General features: G+C 32.0%; 1 protein-coding gene across 1 annotated transcript; it reads right to left on the bottom strand.

Moving 5' to 3' along the window:
- Positions 1–918: 918 nt before the first annotated feature.
- Positions 919–1,394, bottom strand: LOC145049858 (uncharacterized). Its single transcript, XM_078998206.1, has 2 exons — positions 1,028–1,394; positions 919–935 (listed from the first exon to the last, which is right to left on the bottom strand). Exons 1-2 carry the CDS (start codon positions 1,392–1,394, stop codon positions 919–921), a joined length of 384 nt encoding a protein of 127 aa, XP_078854332.1.
- Between the last annotated feature and the right edge of the window lie 19,049 nt (positions 1,395–20,443).

The raw sequence follows: 20,443 nt of genomic DNA, 5'->3' as shown, positions 1-20,443 counted from the left end.
GAGAGTCCTTCACGGATCACTTGCAAAAGATGCAAAGATTTGTGGACTGCTTGCTAAAGTTAAATGTCAACATCGATGAAGAGTTAGCCATTGATATTATTCTATACTCTTTGCCTCCTTGTTATGATCAGCTTTGTATGACTTATCATATGAACAAGGGGGAGGTTACTCTAAGCAAACTTCAAGTCCTATTGAGAACTGCTGAAAGTAGTTTGAAAGGCAAATCTATTGTTCCTACTCCTACTGTTGCTGCCCCAGTCCTGACAATTAGACATGGGAAAGGGAAAAAGAGGAAGGCTCCTGCTAAGAGCCACAAGGGAAAGTTCCATGATGGATCCTCTTCTAACGGAACCAAAGGTGGTTCTGCTACTCCTTCTTCCAACCAAAAGGAATCAGAGTGCTTCTACTGTCATGACAAAGGGTACTGGAAGCGAAGCTGCCCCAAATACTTGCAAGACATCAAGGATGGGAAGATAAAACCCACCCATGCAGGTATTTACACTATTATGTCTTATAACTCATCACATTCTAATTCTCGGGTCCTTGATACAGGTTGTGGTTTTCACATTTGTTCTGATATGCAGGGAATAAAAAGAAGTAGGGGTGTGGAGCACGGGAATATAAACTTAATCATGGGGAATAGGAAAGTGTCGTCTATCACCAAGATTGAAGTTTATTCTTTATTGCTTAGTAGTGGGTTAGAATTAGATTTGAATAATTGTTGCTACTCGTTCGATATGGCGAGAAACATTATTTCCTTTCATGGTATGTATAAACAAGTTTTAGATTTTCATTTGACAATTATTCAAGTCTAAAGACAACCCACTACTAAGCATTAAGGAATAAACGTTAATCTTGGTAACAGGTGACGATCTCCTATTTCCCATTATCAGGTTCATCTTCCCAAACTCCACATTCCTACTTTCTCTTAGTCTCTACAAGTCAGAGCAAATGAGAAAACCACATCCTGTATCAAGGACCCAAGAATTAGAATGCGATGACTTTTTAGAAAAAATAGTGTAAATACCTGCTGAGGTAGGCTTGATCTTGTCATCCTTAATGTCCTGTAGGTACATGGGGAAAATTCTCTTCCAATGCCCTTTGTCTTGGCAGTAGAAACACGTTGCTTCTATTGGATCTGAGGAAAAAGGAGCATAACCGGATTTTCCTTTGGGTCCACCAGAAGACCCTTCATGAGACTTTCCCTTCCAGCTTTGCTTAGAGGGAGCTTTCCGTTTTTTCCCCTTTCCTTGTCCAATAGCTAGGACATAAGCAACAACAGTAGTAGGAGGAGTGGAATCAACAACTTTTCTTTTTAATCCACTTTCTGCAGTTCTGAGCAAGCCTTGAAGTTTACTCAATGTGATTTCCTTTTTTCTCAAATGATAATTCATCTTGAACTGATCATATCAAGGACATAAAGAGTGCAAGATTATGTTAATAGCCAAAACTTCATCAAAGTTCTCATTAAGCTTCAATAGACAATTCACATAGCATTGCATGTGCTGCAAGTGGGTCGTGATGGACTCTCCATCCTTCATCTTGGTAGTAATAAGTGACCTGACTATCTTATACCTTTCTTTACGTGCTCTTTGATGGTACTTCTCCATTAAGTCCTTGCATATCTCGTAAGGCTAATAGTCCTCATAGAACCACTGTAGCTCAGGAGTCATAGTGGACACCATAATGCAAGATACTTTGGTAGCATCCTTGTAGTGAGCCTTATACTTAACTATTTCTTCAGGAGTAGTTTGTGATTCATCTATCTCATTCAGCTCTTTATCGAGGATGTATTCATTTTCCTCAAATCACAAGGCCATTCAGATGTTATGGTACAAATCATTAATGTTGGAACCATCGAATGTTGCCTTGGCACATATGCTCAAGAGCGGGAGTGTTCGGTGAGTTGTTGTTGGAGTAACCAGAAGCGTTGTTAGAAGTTGACATCTACAAAAGAAGAAGGACAAGTTTTTTTATTAGATAAGCAATCCTTAATATAACACCCAAAATGAAATATTAAGGCAAAGACCTAACACAATAATTCACAATTTAGAAGAAGGATGCCGTAATTCAATTGTAAATTATTTGAAGGTAGGTAAATGACGATTTACCAATTCCACCATGAAAACAAATTTTTAAATGAATTAGGTTTTAAATGAAATTCCTAGATCTTTTGAGATTCATTGAACTATTCAATGACATGTTTAATCTCAATTATGCCTTTTCTATTTGTGACTGGGATACCGAAGATCACAAACAAGGTGCGAATAACCTTGCAAATTAGCTTGGTACTCTTGATGTCATTTACCACCCAAGCAATGTTCCGGTTAAGCACACACGCTCCATTGATCAATGATAATTTACGAGCTACCCATTTACACCCTTTATTAGTCCGTATTAGTGTGCCAATTAACCATACACGCTCCATAAACGACTTTTATAAAGTGCAATGTGCAATTTCATGGATTAGCATCAAATTCACATTTTCCTAAAGTAACTAAGACTGGGAATTTTATAAAAACATTTAGTTACTTTATATCTTCATTACACTTATTAATGAGAGATTAATGTTCTATCCTACCGGTTCGACTAATGACCCTCCATCAATCAAGGAAGCGGTGGGTGAGAGTGGACACCCATTCAACCGCCATATTATAGGTAGTTTCCTTATACCCCTTATAGATCGGCTTCGTGAATGAGATATACTAATGGTAAGACTGACCTTTTTCTTTAATATATATATATATATATATATATATATATATATATATATATATATATATATATATATATATATATATAGAGTTAGGTTCAAATGTTTTTAGCATCTATTGTGTGCCTAAATGCACCAATCACAAATTAGCAAATAATTAAATAATTAATTAAATCAAAAAGGGTATTTTGGGTTTTTTGCACCTTGCAATTAATGTGATCATTTAATTAAATCTCTACAATTAAGGAAACAAAATAAATAAGTTTTATAAACCCTAATGACGGCTTCCTCCAAATCGTATGTACCTCTTTTCCATCTTCAAAATCCATCATCCACAATCATCATCATCTTGGCTGCCGACCACCACCGTCGTCATCTCCATCGCCAAATCTTCGTGCTTCCTTGCCGCCACCGCCGGAAACCCGACAAGTCTTTTCCCTATTTCGACTGTAGCATCTACTCCGCTTCGTTAAAGATTCGGTGGTCACTCTTTGCGGCCACCTTTATTGTTGGTCGTGTATCTACAAATGGTTATCTTTCCCCATCGATTTTGGCGCCAAGAAACTAAAGATCGCATCTTCAAATATTGGTTTTCCTTCAACAATCAAATCGATCTAAGGTAAAAATCATCTATTCTTAATTGTCGACCAACATGAAATTCAATTGAATTATTAAAGATATATATATATATATATATATATATATATATATATATATATATATATATATATATATATATATATATTTAATTTTATGATTTTGTTGATTTTTTTCTCAAAACTAATGAACGCATAAAAATAAAAGTAATATTTTATCTTCATCATCGAAAACGATTATTGTTTCAAACTTATCTCAGTAAGTTAAGGAAGAGAACCATAAATTATAATAAAATTGAATTAACATAATAGTCAATTTGCTTTAATTTGTTTTCAGTGGGGCTCAATTTCAAACAAACATTAAATTGTTTTTGTTTGACGATAAGTGGATTGCCGAAATTTGTTTTTGATAGTATGTATACGGTAGTATTTTATAGGTTCAATTTGGTATTATGTGTGTATTTTATATATGCTTAATCTAATCACAGGTAATTTCTTGAAACTACATTCTGTCATGGCCTCCATGTGTTCGATAAAATGTCTCAATGAAAAAATAGTTAAAAATCATTAATGTTTTTACTTCACTTTGTTCCTTATTCTTTTCAGAACTATATAACTCAATTTAGATTGGGTTGGATGTCATTCTCATAACAATAGGTTGATGCTAGTTCCTTATTCTGTCAGAATTTGCAGTTAAATAAATTGAACATATCGAGAAGAAACACATGGAACCCGAAGAATGTTAGTTCTTTATTTTGTCAGAATAGGTTGATGTTAGTTCCTTATTTTGTTTGTTGGATATATTCTTGATAATGCAAATTCTTAAATAATATTCTTGCAGAATAGTTTATTTTGTAAGAATATTATCTGTTGCATTCTGATAGAATTGTAGTTAATTATTTGTATGTTTAATGTGCAGGTTTTACAAGTGTATCACTACAAATTACTTGGCAATGAATTTCTGGTAGAAAAGGCTTCAAGAATGGCTTGAAGACCTGATGGGAAAGGGTTGAAGAATGAATTAAAGAATGATCACACTCGTTTTTTAAGAATGTTGTTATTTTTTAAGAATTATACTTGTTTATTCTTTCAGAATGTTTGTTATTATTCAATGAATCACAATCATACAATGTAATTTTTTGATATATTATTAGTTCAAGAATCGATTTTGTGTATTCTTTCAGAATGTATTTACTAGTTTATGTTTGACATTCTGCCATTCTGACAGAATAAAATCGAAAAATATATTTACTAGTTTATGGTTGACATTCTATCATTCTGACAGAATAAAATCGGATTTTTAAATTTGAATTAATTTAAAATATTCAGATTTTTAAAAAATAAAGGAATTAATCATCCCTAAAAATCTGAAAATTTCCTTTTTTAATATATGTTAATTGACTAAAATGCCCTTATGCTGAAATTTGTGTGATTATATGGTACATGCTATCCTATTCTACTACCATAGATCCTCAAATCATGACATTTGATTATATTCCATCCGATGGTCCAGATCTGTGCATTCTGGCACACAATAGTTAGTAAAAACAAAATAACCTATATATATATATATATATATATATATATATATATATATATATATATATATATATATATATATATATATATATAACTTTTAATTTTATAAGAGTATAAGGATGTATTTTAAACTTTTAACATACTAGGGTTCTAAAATTTAAGATTTCAAAATCAAACTATTTAATCAAAATTTAAATTATAAAATCACAGGGTGTATTCTTAAAACTTTTCAAAACTACTAGATCAAATTTTAAATAATTAAAGTAACAAATTAATTTAGTCTTTATCTTAAAACTTGACCAAATCATTTATATTGATAAGGATATACATTATATTTTCTAGAAAATTCAATTTTAAGAAGTTACAACGAATTAAGGTAATAATGCTAATCTAATCACGATATCAAAATCGAAAAATCAAGCATCTGACAAGTCAACTCGTCAAGTCAGGCAATGAACTCGTTGAGTTTGAAGAACATATTGACGAATCTGCTCCCTTATCCTTTGGACAATTCACTATTGCATCAAATTCAACTGAAAAACATCCTAGGATCTTATACCACTGATGGGTTTTGAGCATAACTACAACTTATGTGTTCATGCAACCTTAATTTCTTTGGATCTGAGTTTTTCACTAGTTGAACATGCAAGTTGAATACCAAAGCAAAACACTAATATCTAATATATAAAATCGAAATTCATAGGGTTTAGAAGTTTACCTTACTTGATGTATTATAATAACTAGAACACCTTGTAGATCTTGACTCTTGAAAGCTTAGTGCCTCAAATGTGACACCTCTAATTGCTTACAAATGCCCTTTGCAAGTGGATGAGAGGAGAGAGGATGGAATGTACATAGAAATAGGTTCCATTAGGGTTTAGAGGCAAGTGTAGGCCGAAACTCCAATAGATGGGTTCTTTATATAGCTGTAGGCTACTAGGGTTTGCTAAAGGAAACCCTAATTTCCTACTTAAGGCTTAAGGAACCCATGGACTCCACATGAAGAGGCCTTGGACGAAAACTTATAGGGCCTCCCTATAATTTTCGTCCACTCCTATGTAAGGAGTCCAGTAGCCTAGTTTCACAACTATTAGTGATTTGCAAAACAGTCCATGTTCCTTTAATCCCAAAACTAATTACAAATTAATTTTTGATTAAATACTAATTAAATAACATTATTTCTAATTAATATGTTATTCCAATAATACATTAGTAAATCTTTTATCAACCTCTCTCTCTCCAAAAGTCATCTTGTCAAGTTGCAAGAGTTTAGGAAACCCAAAAGGACCATGCTACTATCAAATCAAGTACACACCAATTATAGTTATGGGCTTAGATACTTAATCCAACACCTTTTTCACCACAATGAAATCAAGTAGCTTCTTTTAGATCAGTGTTCGCAGGGACATCAAAGTTAGGCTTCGACCTTGACTCACTGCTAGACCCTCCAACATGGGCCTTCCCTTTCCTGTCGGATTGGGAATGAGCCTTCCTCTCTTTCCCTTTGCCTAATTCAATGGCCAGGATAAAATCATTTGTTTCACTAGAGGATTTTCGAGGACAAATTTGTTGTCGTTTTTATCGAAGAGCCATCTTCAAATTCCTCATCCAATGCATGTAGTTGGGACCAGTGAGCTTCTATTTCAACAAAATCGAGAGTATGGAGAAATTAGAGTTGGAGGAGCTAGCTTGAGTAGTAGCGAGATCACGATTTCCAGATATCTATATAATGATACATAGTTTTAGTTAGTGATATAAATCCTTAATATTATAACCCAAAATAAATATTCAAGGCTAGGATCCAAAACAAAATTCATAATAAAAAAGAGGAATTTTATAATCTAATTATGAGTTTATCTAGGTAGGTAACACAAATTTACCAATTTCAATCTAGCATTAAACTATTAGATTGTTTGAGACTCATTGAATCTTATCAATTACATGTTTAATCTCATATTATGCTCTTCAAATTTGTGACTGGGATGTCGAGGATCACAAATAAGATGTGAATAACCATGCAAACCCACTTGATAACCTCTAATGTGTCGGTTAACCACAAACGCTCCATGAATAATGATAGTTTTTTATTTGTCCATCTCTCAACTTTATAGTCCCAAATTAGTGTACCAATTAACCATGCACACTCTACTAACGACATATAAAGAGTGACGTGCATTTTCATGGACTAGCATACACTTCAAAATTTTTGTCCTAAAGTAACCAGAATTTGGGATTCATTCAAAAGGTTCTAGTACTTTAATAGCATCATACTTTTAATAGCTTTTGTCCTATCAAATTCGTTCGGCTAACGAACCTCTACCATACAAAGGAGCGGTGGGTGAGAATTGACACCCAATGATGGTATAAGGTGTATTTTAACGATTTGACCGACTTGTCTTATATATATATATATATATATATATATATATATATATATATATATATATATATATATATATATATATATATATATATATATATATATATATTAAAATTTTAATCACATATAGTATAAGGTGTATTTTAAAACTTTTCAAAATACTAGGATTTAAAATTAATCTTTCAAATTAAACAATTAATAATAATTAATTTTAAACTAAATAATGATTTAGTCTTGTATCTTAATTAAATAAATTTAAATCATATTATTTACCAAACAAACAATTAATTAAATAATTTAAACACATGGATCAAAAAATTATTTACCAATTAACTAATTAATTAAATAATTCAAAGTTAATCCTAATCTCTTATCCTTCTAATTTTTGAAAAAGGGTAGGCTTTATCAAATTTTAAATATTCAAAATTTAAATCGTATTATATAATAGTTAAGAAAACTAGAAAACCCTAGGGATATATATAAAATTTCAAAAATAACGGCATGGTGGCTAGGGTTCCCAAAAACCTTGGCCAAGTCGAAATTTAAGCCTTTAGGGTTTGATTTCCATAAAACCTAATTTTGATCAAATAGAAAACTAAGGATCTGATACCATTAGTGAGTTTTCTAGGTTATAAAAAGAATTCCATGAGGCGGAAAAAACACTTAAACCCTTAAGTTCACATGCAACCTAGAAATGATCTATCTTTTCTATGTTGATAGCAACTAACTATGAACATTAAGAAACCTTATGAGAGAGGCTATGATATCGAAATTCATATCAAACTAGGGTTACATAACTTTTGATTATTGTTGCAAATAATCGAAGTAGAATCCTTCTTCAAGACCTTGAAAAGCTAGCACCAAAGGAATGATACCTCTAATGGCTTGTATCCAAAACCCTAGTAGCAAGAATACTTCAGGAGAGAGGAGGCTTGAGCAAAATTTTAGCTCTTTTGAGAGTGTAGGTGGTGAACGAAATAAGTCTCCCAAGGAGTCCTATTTATTGGATGTAGGATAACCCTAGAAACCTTAATCTTGAATTAAATTATAATATTTTAAATTCAAGATAATTATCTAGTATTTTTATCATTAGGAAGCTTCTAGAAACCCTATCAAAGCTCCTCCAAAACCGTCTGTTTAGAAAGGTTCTGGAAGCCTTCCTTTGTTCAACTTGTGAACAATAACAACCTAAGTCAATGCACTTTTAATTAATTCAGTTAATCCGGAATTAATTCCAACTAATTTATGATTAATTCCAAATTAATTACTATTATTATTTCCAATTAATATATTAATCATATAATATGTTAATAAATCATTTGTTTCAATTTCTAATTAATTTATTAATCATATAATAAATTAATAAATTGGTCTCTTCCTCCAAAAGTCAATCTATCCGATTACTATTTTAAGGGAAACCCAAAAAGGACTTTACTTCTAATTCAAGAATATACCCTTTAGTTATTGGTTAAGACACCTTAATCTAGCATAACGGGCCTCTCCCTAACTCGCATAACGGGCCCTGACCAACATACAAAACAGGCAAGTATCACACATGAAACTAGCATCTTCTAAACAAATTCCAGTGGGCCGATATTGGTATCTTCGACCTACGAGTACAGTGAAGAGACTCACCTCAATCCAATGATACAGAAATCACACACTCGAGCTGTTGCTACAATGACTCCTCATACTGAACACAGTCAAACCAACCCTAATTACTATTTAGGGTAATACCCATAATTAAAGTTCCAAATCATATTATATCATGCTAAAGGTAAAAGACCATTTTACCCTTACCCTACTTGACCCATCTAACTATGGCCCAAAACCATAATGACCCAAGGCCCAAAAATTGCCCAAATGGCCTTTTGATGAGTACACTATGTGTACTACCCTATTACACCCGACCTACCGGGCTTCAACTGGAGGAGAACTCAGGCTGAAACCGTTACGCCCGGCGTACCAAGAGGGTATGCTTGGCGTACTCCCTTATGCCTAAAACTCATCATTAAGCTCTTAATGCTTAAGGACGAAATAGTTTACAGATCTAACTCTTGGGAAGGTCTTAACTGATAAAGTTGGAAACCTTAAGCTTTTGCATGACTTAATAGGGCCCAAAACCAAACCCTAGGGTCATAACTTCACTAAAGGACTAATAAATCATGCATGCTTGGACTATAACCTTCAAGATCCGATTTTTATGACTAAATAATTTCATAAATGTTTAGAAATGATGCTCAAAGGTTCTAGAGTAACTCATACTCACATGATCCACATCCATGGGACTAAACATGCCAAAACATAACCCAAATCTATATTTAAACTAATGAGCCATAAAGTTTAAAGCTTTATACCTCCAAGGGATGCTAGATGAAAAACCAAGTCTGGATCCACAAGCTCCAAGCTTCCTAACACCTCACCAATAGACCCCTTCTTCTTCAATATGCATAAAAAACACAAAGTAACACTCTAAGAGCTCAAGGATCTCACAAGGTGGCTAGGGTTTCGAATGACTAGAAAAGGGAGAGTGGAGGCTGGTTATGAAGAGGCCTTGAGGGTCATCGGATGTTTAAATAGGGTCTTAACCCTAAAAAATTAGGGTTTGGGTTCAATGACCGTATGACCAACGTACACATGGTACACCATGTGTACGCAGGGTTTGGGTTCAACGACCGTACGCCCAACAATTTTATGATTTAAGCCACAAATGAAAAATAGACGAAACACAGGTGTTACACTTGATTTTAGATGGATGAATCTATATATAGCACTTATTATTGATTGTATCATGTTGATTTAAATCATGTGGTTAAGTAGTTAGAGGTAAGATGAATAAAAATTCAATATGATTAGTATTAGGCTACACAAAAATGGATGTACGACATTCTAGGCAGCATTGATGGCAAAGTTTAGAACACCACCTCTTCAAACGAAATGCCAAGAAATCGGAGGGATGACACCTGCTTTAGGACACATTCTTCCTCTCTCCTTTTTATTAACTATCTCTATTTTCTTCCATTCCATCAACACCATTATTTGGACAACACCAATGGTAAAATCCTAGATGGACCATGGCACCATCACCAATACGCCATTTAGCCTTAGGATGTACAATTAGTTATGAAGATAATCAGTTATAAAGATGGGTATAATAGCCTTCAAAATTACTTATTGTAGTGTAATATAATTTTACTATTATTAATGTTACTGTTATTTGTTCCAACAGTGTATTCTTGTCAACACACTTCTAGCAAATAAATAATCAAATGGCTGCTATATTGATTAATCGATCCATTCCAAAATTCCTTTAATTTGTAGATTGATAAATATAAAACAATTATAATTTAGAATCCACACATAAATACAGTTCAAAATTTTCGTAATAGCAAAAAAAAAAAAGATCCCTTTCACTATTTGAATGAACAATTAAAATAATAGTCATACATTTGATGGATTTAATAATCAAATTAATGCCAATTAGTTGGTCAAATGGCACAAGTAATGCAAGACAAGGGTCATGAGAAAAACATTTGGGCCATGCATCACGATTTGGGCCAATTTAGTGGCATCTTAAGTAAAAAAGGAAATTGGGCGAAATGAGGAACAACCCATGCCCAAACAGGTTTACGGGAAGAAAAAACAAATCTACGTATTCGACCGTTTGCTATTTGCCTATTTGCATAAAATTGTATAGTCTAATTGAACAATTATACACATATATTACATCCCCTCGCACTTAGAAACAATGCCTTTTCTATGATTCTCATTTTGACCACATAATTTTGTTTTTTCTCAATTTCACCCTGGCACTTAAATACGTGATACACATCACTATTAAACCGATTGTCATTCTCTTTTGCTTTTGTCTTTCCTTTAGAGGGTGTTTGAGATTGCTTTTGAAAAAGACTTTTGGCTTTTTGGAAAAGCTAAAAGTAAAAAAGATGTTTGGTAATTTAAGAAGTGAATTTTAGATCAACTTTTTATGACTTTTGGCAAGAACAAAAATGGGTTGTTTCAAAAGTCATAAATTAGTGATTTTTTGTGACTTTTAGGATTTTAGCCTTTAACTTTTCAAAAGATAAACCACACACATTTTAAAATCATTTTTTGAAAATGCCAAAAGTCAAAAAGATCTTTTGTATAAAAAGACATTTTAGCCTAAAAAACAACCCCAAACACCCCCTTAATTTCTGATTTCTTCTTGGTCTTTTCTTTGCTTCCAAGAACTTTGTGGTTTGTTAGAATTACATTGGACTATTTGGTTCACATATTTGAATTTTTAGATTGGATTTCACCAAAACCCAATTATTATTTTGGATTTCAGATTGGTTTTGGTTTATAAAATAAGAACCGAATAATAAAAAAAAAAACGAATTATAATTTATTATTTATTTATTTTTAATATATCTAAAATTATTTATTAATTTTATAATTTATTTTTTTTCAAAAAACCTCAAAAGATTACACCTAATAAAAAAAATTGATATGCATTTTCTCTCAAAAAAAAATTATCTATAAAATATTAAATTATAATATACCTTCTTAGTAGATGTTTATAAATTTTAAGTTACAACTAAATAATTTGTTTTTGCTTCTTCTGTAAAAATTAGATAATATTATATATTATATTAAAAAAGAGTTCAATAGTATACTTTTGGTTTTTCAGATTTTCACCACCAAAATTTTCATTTTTTAGACTTTTAATACCTTACTTTAATTTTTTTGCATTGACTACATTAATAATAAATTTGCATTTTTTTTTCGCTAGTTATAATTATATGTCGTTCTAAAATGTTATACGTTTTGAAAACTCAATTATAAAAACTGATCCAACTGAACTGTAATTGCATTGGATCAGATCATATTTAAATTTAGTTTGGACAATTCGGATCCACATTTTGAAAACCAAAATCAATTTGGATTTATTTAGTTAGATCGGATCAAACCAATCTATCCAAACGAACACCCTTAACTTCCACTGATTTTTCCGTTTAATGAACAATCCTATTCTTGATGCCATTGATTGCAATTGAAGAACAAAAAATGGGGTGTTGTTTATGGAGTCGTTAAACAAGGACGCCAAAAAAAAATCCGGAATAATTTTCGCTTTTGAAATCAATTCTTTTAAAATTCAAAGAAGAAACCCTTTTTTTAGAGTTAATGTCATAAAAACCCTCAAGTTTTTAGGGTTTTTTCGATTTTACCCAAAGTAACATTTTATGTCAGTTTTTACAGTTATATTTTTGAAAAAATGTTTGGTTTTGCCCTTTTACGGGTGATAAAAAGGTTTTTCAGGTTACAGTTATATTAACTTCACATAAAAACCCTTTTAAACTAGTAAAGTTGATGCCATATTACCCATTCAAAGTTAATATCATATTACATATTTACGGGTGATAACCGGTTTTACCCTTTTAATAAATTTTTTATTTAAAAAATATGAATACGAAACGATAATCACACACACTATTGATATATTTATCATCAGTACATTTTTATTATTATTAGTGACATTAATAGTTTTCATTTAAACTAGTAAAGTTGCCCATGCTTCGTATGGGTCGAGAGGCTTATTCTTTTTAATTATATTTTGTTAACATAATGTCTTTATGTGGGAACAAAGATAATTAAGCATCCAAACCGGAACTAAAACCGATACAATTGGATAAAGTAATGTAAGACTTTACTTTTTTGTCTACAATACGAATATACTTATGTTTGTTGTTCCCAATAGCAATATACTTATATTTTTTTTACCTAAATAACAACATACTTTTATATCTAACCAATGATACTATATGTAATCAATAATCAATAAATAAATAATATCGAAACTGGATATAAATTTACCAGTTGTTCACCATCCATCAACAAAGATTCCAAAACAAAAATTAGATATTAAAATATTTTAGTAGAAAATCTGCCATAAATATTAATCAAGGAAGAATACCATTTCTGTTTAACAACTTGCATATTAGCTTTGGTCTCTACTTGATTGCTTTATTTAATTTTTGAAGTTGTATACGGTCAGACTCGTTGAATGCAGGCTAACGTGTTTTCCAGGAAAATCAACATAAGAAATCAATTTGCTTACTTGATCATATCCTTCTAATTTTTAATCTTCTTCTTCCACTGACAAAAAGGAAAGATTGATGAGTCATTTACAATGACACTTTTCTTCATTCCACTAACGCCACTTTCAGCAAGCCCATAACCAAATAATACAATTCCACTGATCACAAACATGGCTAAAAACATAAGAATTCATATCACACCCCTTGTTGCAACATCCCTAGAGAAAACCAAAATTATGTCATTAACTTAACTTTAGAAAGGGTTAATTGTAAGAAATAACAATGTACATTCATTGAAGATATTTATTTTCTAAAGTATAATCTCCTAAGAATGTACTTGAAAGAAATGGAAGTACATTGCTGTTTAGAAAGAAGAGAACAAAAAAGGAATACCAACAACAACATGAGACAAAAAACAATCTTCATAATATAGTTCAAAGATTTTACCTCCAATTGTAATTGACAAATAAAGGGAAACAAAGCTATTATATTTTTAATTTTTATCATCTTTATTATAATAGGCCGGTGGGCAAGCCAATAAAAGTAATAGTTATATAGCTAAATTAATACAATGGTGAAATTACGTTGTGTATTTTGACCTGTAATATATACACATTTTTAATGAATGTAGTACTTCTTCATGGATTGCATGATAAGGGAGTTCATTTTAAAAAAAATGTTGTAGATAAACGAAAGAAGTGAACCTAGAACCCTTATCCTTGATTTTGGTGTAGTCCAACAAAACCATGATAATTAATTAAAAAATAATAATAATGATAATATGGATATTATTTTTTTATTTATAAAAATGAGAGCCAAAAGCCTAACCGTGATTGGGAATTAAGCAAGGACAATATGTTCTTTGCTATGCCGGTAACTCCTTGTTCCAAATTATTACCTTTTGCATTTGAATTCAACATTATATAAATGAATAACTTGGAACCATAAGCATGGAGTTGCAGAGCTTTCTCATTAAGGAAGCAACACCATTAGCATCTTTATTTTTACGTATGCCTACATACACATTTGAACTAATTTAAGGCTTGTTTGTTTTTTATTTGATGGGCTTAATGAGTTAAGCACATAAACTTGACACCTATACATGGTTGTTTCCTTTTGACTTTATCTAGACAAAATGACTTAATTGGAACCCTTTTACCTATTTGCCCTTCTTTTTTCCACCTAATTCTTATATGCTAAAATTGATGCATGTTGTTAAAACTAATATATATAGTTTGATTTTTTTTAATGTAAGGATAAAATTGTCATTTAGTCTCATTTGGACAGTTTATTTAGTGTAAAAAAGAAAAACAAACCTTATGTATATAACATTGTATCCACACATACATAATTACCCATTTAGACATTATAAAAAATTAAGGAAAAAAAATAAATGAGGGCAAATTGGTATAATTTTAGGACTTAATAGGGAACTGACCATCTAGCAAGTGAACATCTTGTAAGCAGCTGCTTGCAGAGTCTAAAAGCCAATCTGAATGAGAAATAAAACCTCACAACAAAGAAACCTGATATTCAGACAAAAATATTAATAATAAGCTCGTTGATCAGTTTAAGTAAACCAAAAAAAATAATTTTTTTTACCTATGTTATCTCAAGTATAAGATTTAACTGCACAGAATAAGATGGAATACATGGTATTGTAAACGGGAAACAATTAATCAAAATCGACCTATAAAATATAACTTTTTTTTTTTTTTTTACAAAAAAGCATATTTCTCACCAAAAAATTCAACCCTATATTTCAGGATATTACGGTTCCAATAAGAAGAGCATCCAAGAAGAAATACCTAGGACAACTAACTAAAATATTCGGCCTATAATTGAAAAAAAAAAAAGATAAAGTTAGGGAAAATATTGGTACCTTTTGTATAACCAAATGGGGAAGCCTTGAAGAAAATATTATGTTCTCACCACAGGAAAAGTGTGGTCTGGTGAGCTTTGATTGAAGAAAAATTAGTGAATCAAAAGCGTATTATGAAAAAAAAATCTAGATTGATAAAAGAACCGACAAGATTTAAGCTTTTTAATCTTTGCTTAAACTAGTTTCCATTTGCATCATTATAAGGATACCTCTCTGTTTCTACTTCTTCTTTACTGGTTGTTAAAGGGAGAAAAAATAACATATAAATACACATTAATACATACTTCTAGACAAATAAATACACAGATACACACATCTGTATACACACATCTGTACACAAATACATACAAATACAAACAAAAGTACAAACATACAGTCATAAAAATACACAAAGATCCAAACTTACATATAAATCCAAACAAATTCACAAAGATATACACTTACATAGATACAAGCACTTGCATACAAAAACACATACACAGATATAAACATCTACATACAAAGATACACATATATATACGTAGACTTACACACATTGATACAAATACACATATAGAAACACATGAAAATATAATGACACACACATATATAGATAGACTTACACACATTTGTCACACTAAGAAGTTTCAATCCAATGAGTGACCTGATTTCCATCAATTAAACACAAACCTTCAAATCGTCAACTTCTTAGTGTCCATCGATTGAAGACAAAATTTGTCACACCATAAAACCGGAACGACGAAAACGTTCGGGGGTGGAGGACGTCATGTTTAGTATCACAAGACATGCATCATAGTAAGCAAGTAATAAACAACCATTTCATTAGAAAGAAAGTGTTTACAAGGAATGTGTTCATAAAACATAGAGTACATAAGCAAATAACAAAACAAGACTTGAAGCTATACTGCTCCATCTTCTAAATTCCCAGCTATACTAGCTATGTACAATCCAATCTTGAGTAGATAGTTAATTGTATGAATCTGCCCTAAGCCCACAACCAAACAAGGAACAGGAAGTAAGGCGGAAAGCACATATCCAACTACCTATTGGGTATTAATGATATATAACCATGATGTATAAACTACGGTATTATAGAGTTAATCACCTAAGGTCCTTTAAGTTTATGGTGGTTTAATAAAATGGATTAAACCCTTTACTGGTACATTTCTAGTTTTGTATACCAAAAGTTCTGATTTGAAAGTATGTTTTTACTAGAAAACTGTGCATTGACTTTGTGTCCTATGACTTGACCCATACCTAGTACTCTTATGATGACTTAATGTATACGAATCATATATATATATCTAAAATCAAATAGATAATAGTCTGGGTGAATCTGCTCCAAGCCCACAGCCAAACAAGGAATAGGAAGTGAAGCGTAGAGCACACATCCTATTATCTGTCGGATCCTATTGATATATATACCCTTTGATGTATACATTAAGGAATCATAAGGTTAGCATTATGGTCCCTTTCCACTAAACGTAGCCTTCTACCAAGGCATCAAATGTTATGTATGTTTGTAAAATGTAAGTTTTCCCTAGTTTATAACTATCTTAACTCGCAAATAGTTTGCATTTGACTTACAAGTTGTGTATTTTCCCAAATGTGACTATCATTAACCAAAAATATAGTTTTTACATTACACTTTATGTGAGAAGATCACAATATGAATGCAATGGGGAAATAATAAAGTACTGTAGTGTTGTATTATAGTAACTACTGTTGTACTTACTACCTTAAACCAACTGTTATTTAAGGTATAATGTGATATAATTGTAACCATACTTGATCAACCTAGTAAAACACGACGCTCGAAAACGTCGAGATGGTATGACATTCATCACCTGAAGACCTGTAGGTCCGACTGTAGCTAGCAGCAAGGTGTAGGACGGTCAGTCCAGTATAGATCTATACACGAATTCACGCTCTCCCTTTAGAAGACCTTGGTTACAAAACGAACCATGACAGAAATGCCATGCCCCGGAGTAGTGCCTCATATTTATGTTATAGTATGTATGTATTGTATGTACTAGAGTAGTGTGTGTTCTCTCTGATTCTCATCACATTATGTTCTATAGTGTATAGTATGTATGTATTGTATGTACTAGTGTAGTGTACGTTCTCTCTATCTAGTATGTAGTACGTTCTCTTTGTTTCTCATATAGTATGTTCTGACTCATGTATGAACTGATTCTTTGTATGCTTCATTGTACTAAAAGTAATGAGTAGTATCTTCCTAAACTATACCTATTATAGTTTAGTAATGGTTTACTTGAACTGTTATTGAAAAGACTCATTTTACTACTAAGTTATGCTTGTACTTTAAAAATGGAGTTTTGTTAAACTATAAAACAACATAACTTAAAAAGAGTTTTTGAAATGTTTTGATCACTTATAAAGGACATAAGCAATCTTTTGAAAGATGTATATAACACACATTTACACAATTATCATTGTGTTCAACTTATATTCCCCCCCTTAAAAGCATTTAAAACAGTTAAAAGATTCATTACGGGGTATGAACTCACCTGTTATGGGTGATTCAAACGAATATGTGCGTAAGGATGAGAAGTTCCACGAATGAAGTCTCAAGACTTAACGAGTCCTAAATGACATATAATATCATATATTGACATAAATATAGTGATTTAGAAGCATCCAAATGCAAGAAAACACCTCACGGGACTAGGAAGCACTTGGAATGAAGGGAGTTTACGACCGCAAACGCATGGTCAAAGTTGCCAAGATGTTTGGTTTAAGGCCCTACAACATCCATTAAGGGTTCAAGGTCTAGGGCTTGGTCTTAGGAAGAGTTTAAGGTCAATATGGCATACTTATAGGGGTTTATGGCCAAGGGAGATTGCTTGGCCGTAAAGTCCTTTTGTTCTTGAGGAATGGATGATTTCAAAGCTCTAATAATGTGTTGTAACTAGATAACAAGTCAAGGATAGAGTACTTATGATATAGAGGCTTGAAAGGGTTGATTTTGGACCAAAACACTAGTGTGTGTTCTTGGTGTTCTTGGTGAGAGTTGAAGATTTGAAGATCTAGTTAAAATGGATGATTTCCATGGATGAAATCATGAGATGATACTAGATGAAGAGATGTATAAACAAATCAAGAGGAAGAACACTTATGTTCTTGATGATCTAGGAGGAAGAACTATATGATACTTGAGAGAGAATTGGAAGTTCTTGAGGTGGAAATGAAATAATGAAGAAAAGTTGAAGGGTATGAGACTATACAGAGGAGTTTACGGCCAGACTTAAGTTTACAGCGGTAAACTCTTGTGCTTAGGCCGTGAACTCTCTTTTGGTGAGGTTAAGCTTGATTTGTTGTCCCGTGGCTTTAGCAGATACTTCCCAACACTTATTCCTTAAGTGAACTAAGCTAAAACTCCTTAGAATGGCCTTTAATAAGGCTAGAACTCATTATAAATGAGTTTGACATTCCGTTGAGTTTACTAACTGAGCTTTTAAAGTAAAAAAAAATTCCGGGTTGTCACAAAATTTTATACCATCGACACCAAACTGGGAAAACGAGTCAACACAAACCTTCAACCATCGATTTCAGATACAAAGTACAAACAATATACCCAAAATAAAAATCCCAACAGATGAGAGATAACTGTCTGCAAGAAGAGTCGGCACCCTAAACCCTTATGTGAGGACACAACAGAACCTCGAAGAGGCGGTGGAAAAGGTGAAGCCAAAATTCGATCAAAAGAAGAACGAAATAGGGATAATGTTAATTGGGTTCAGTTCAGAGAGAGGGTGATTGAAGACAAACTTTTATACCATCAACTCATAACTAGACAAACAATTCTACACAAAACTTGAAACCATCGATTTCAGATACAAAGCATAAACAACATACCGAAAATCGAAATCCAAACAGATGAGAGATGACTGTCTGCAAGAAGATTCGACACCCTAAACCCTTAGGTGAGGATGCAGCGGAACCTCAAAGAGGCGATGGAAAAGGTGAAGCCAAAAGTCGATAAGAAGAAGAACAAAATAGGGACAATGTTAATTGGGATCAGTTCAGAGAGACGATAATAGGAAAGAACGGTGATATTTCATTGGATGGCAATGACGGTGGGTGACATTGCCTAAAATTTCGATTTTAAGATTTAATCTTGATTAGGATAGTTGTCATAATTCGTTTTTAAAGCCTAAAATCGAATTTTTCTGAAAGATAACATGATATCCTTGTCAAAATTAAAAGATTTCGTTAAATTTGGATAAGAATAAGATTATTTTGATTTTAAATTTAACCTAGTATTTTGAAAAGTTTTAAAAGACACCCTTTTGGTTTTATAATTTAAATTTGAAATTAAAAGTTTATTTTGGAAATTTAAATGGAAAAACCTAGAAGATATCTTTATGGATTTTATTAATAATTTAATTGAAAGATTAACTAAAAGTTAATTAATAAATCCATAAAATGGTTTAGATTTAATTAAATTAAAAGTTTAATTTATTAAAAGATTAAACCTTAGTATTTTAAAAGTTTAAAATACACCCTTATACTATTATCAAATTAAAATTTAATTTATATATGTATAAGAAAAGTCAGGCTTACCGTTAGTAGGTCTTATTCACGAAGCTGGTCTATAAGGGTTACATAAGGAAGCAACCTATAAAATGACCGCCACTGAGTATCCATTCTTACCCACGACACTCTTGACTAGTGAAGAGTCGTTAGCCGAACGGGTAGGATATGACACTTAATTCTCACTAAAAGTATAATCAAGTACAAAGTAATTAAACGCTTTTATAAAGTTCTAAATCTTAGTTACTTTAGGAAAAATGTGAATTTGATGCTAACCCATGAAATTGCACATTGCACATTATTGGTCGTTAGTGGAGCGCATGTGGTTAACCGACACACTAATTTGGGACTAATAATGTTGGCAATGGGTGCCTCGTAGATTATCTTTGATCAATGGAGTGTGTGTGGTTAACCAACACACTGATTAGATGGTAAATGACATCTAAAGTGTCAAGCTAATTTGCATGGTTATTCACATCTCGTTTGTGATCCTCGGCATCCCAGTCACAAAGTGAGAGCATAATCGAGATTAAACATGCCATTGAAAAGTTCAATGAATCTCAAAAGATCTAGGAATTTTATCTAAAACCTAATTCATTTAAAATTTTGTTATTCATGGTGGAATTGATAAATCGTCATTTACCTACCTTCAAATAATTACAATTGGATTACGACATCCCTCTTCTAAACTGTGAATTA

This window comes from Lactuca serriola, chromosome 5, assembly GCF_051521515.1.
Source record: "Lactuca serriola cultivar US96UC23 chromosome 5, Lser_US96UC23_V15, whole genome shotgun sequence".
NCBI classification, from domain to species: Eukaryota; Viridiplantae; Streptophyta; class Magnoliopsida; order Asterales; family Asteraceae; genus Lactuca; species Lactuca serriola.
The sequence above is the reverse complement of the archived record's forward strand: the minus strand, read 5'-3'. Positions and strand labels throughout refer to the sequence as shown.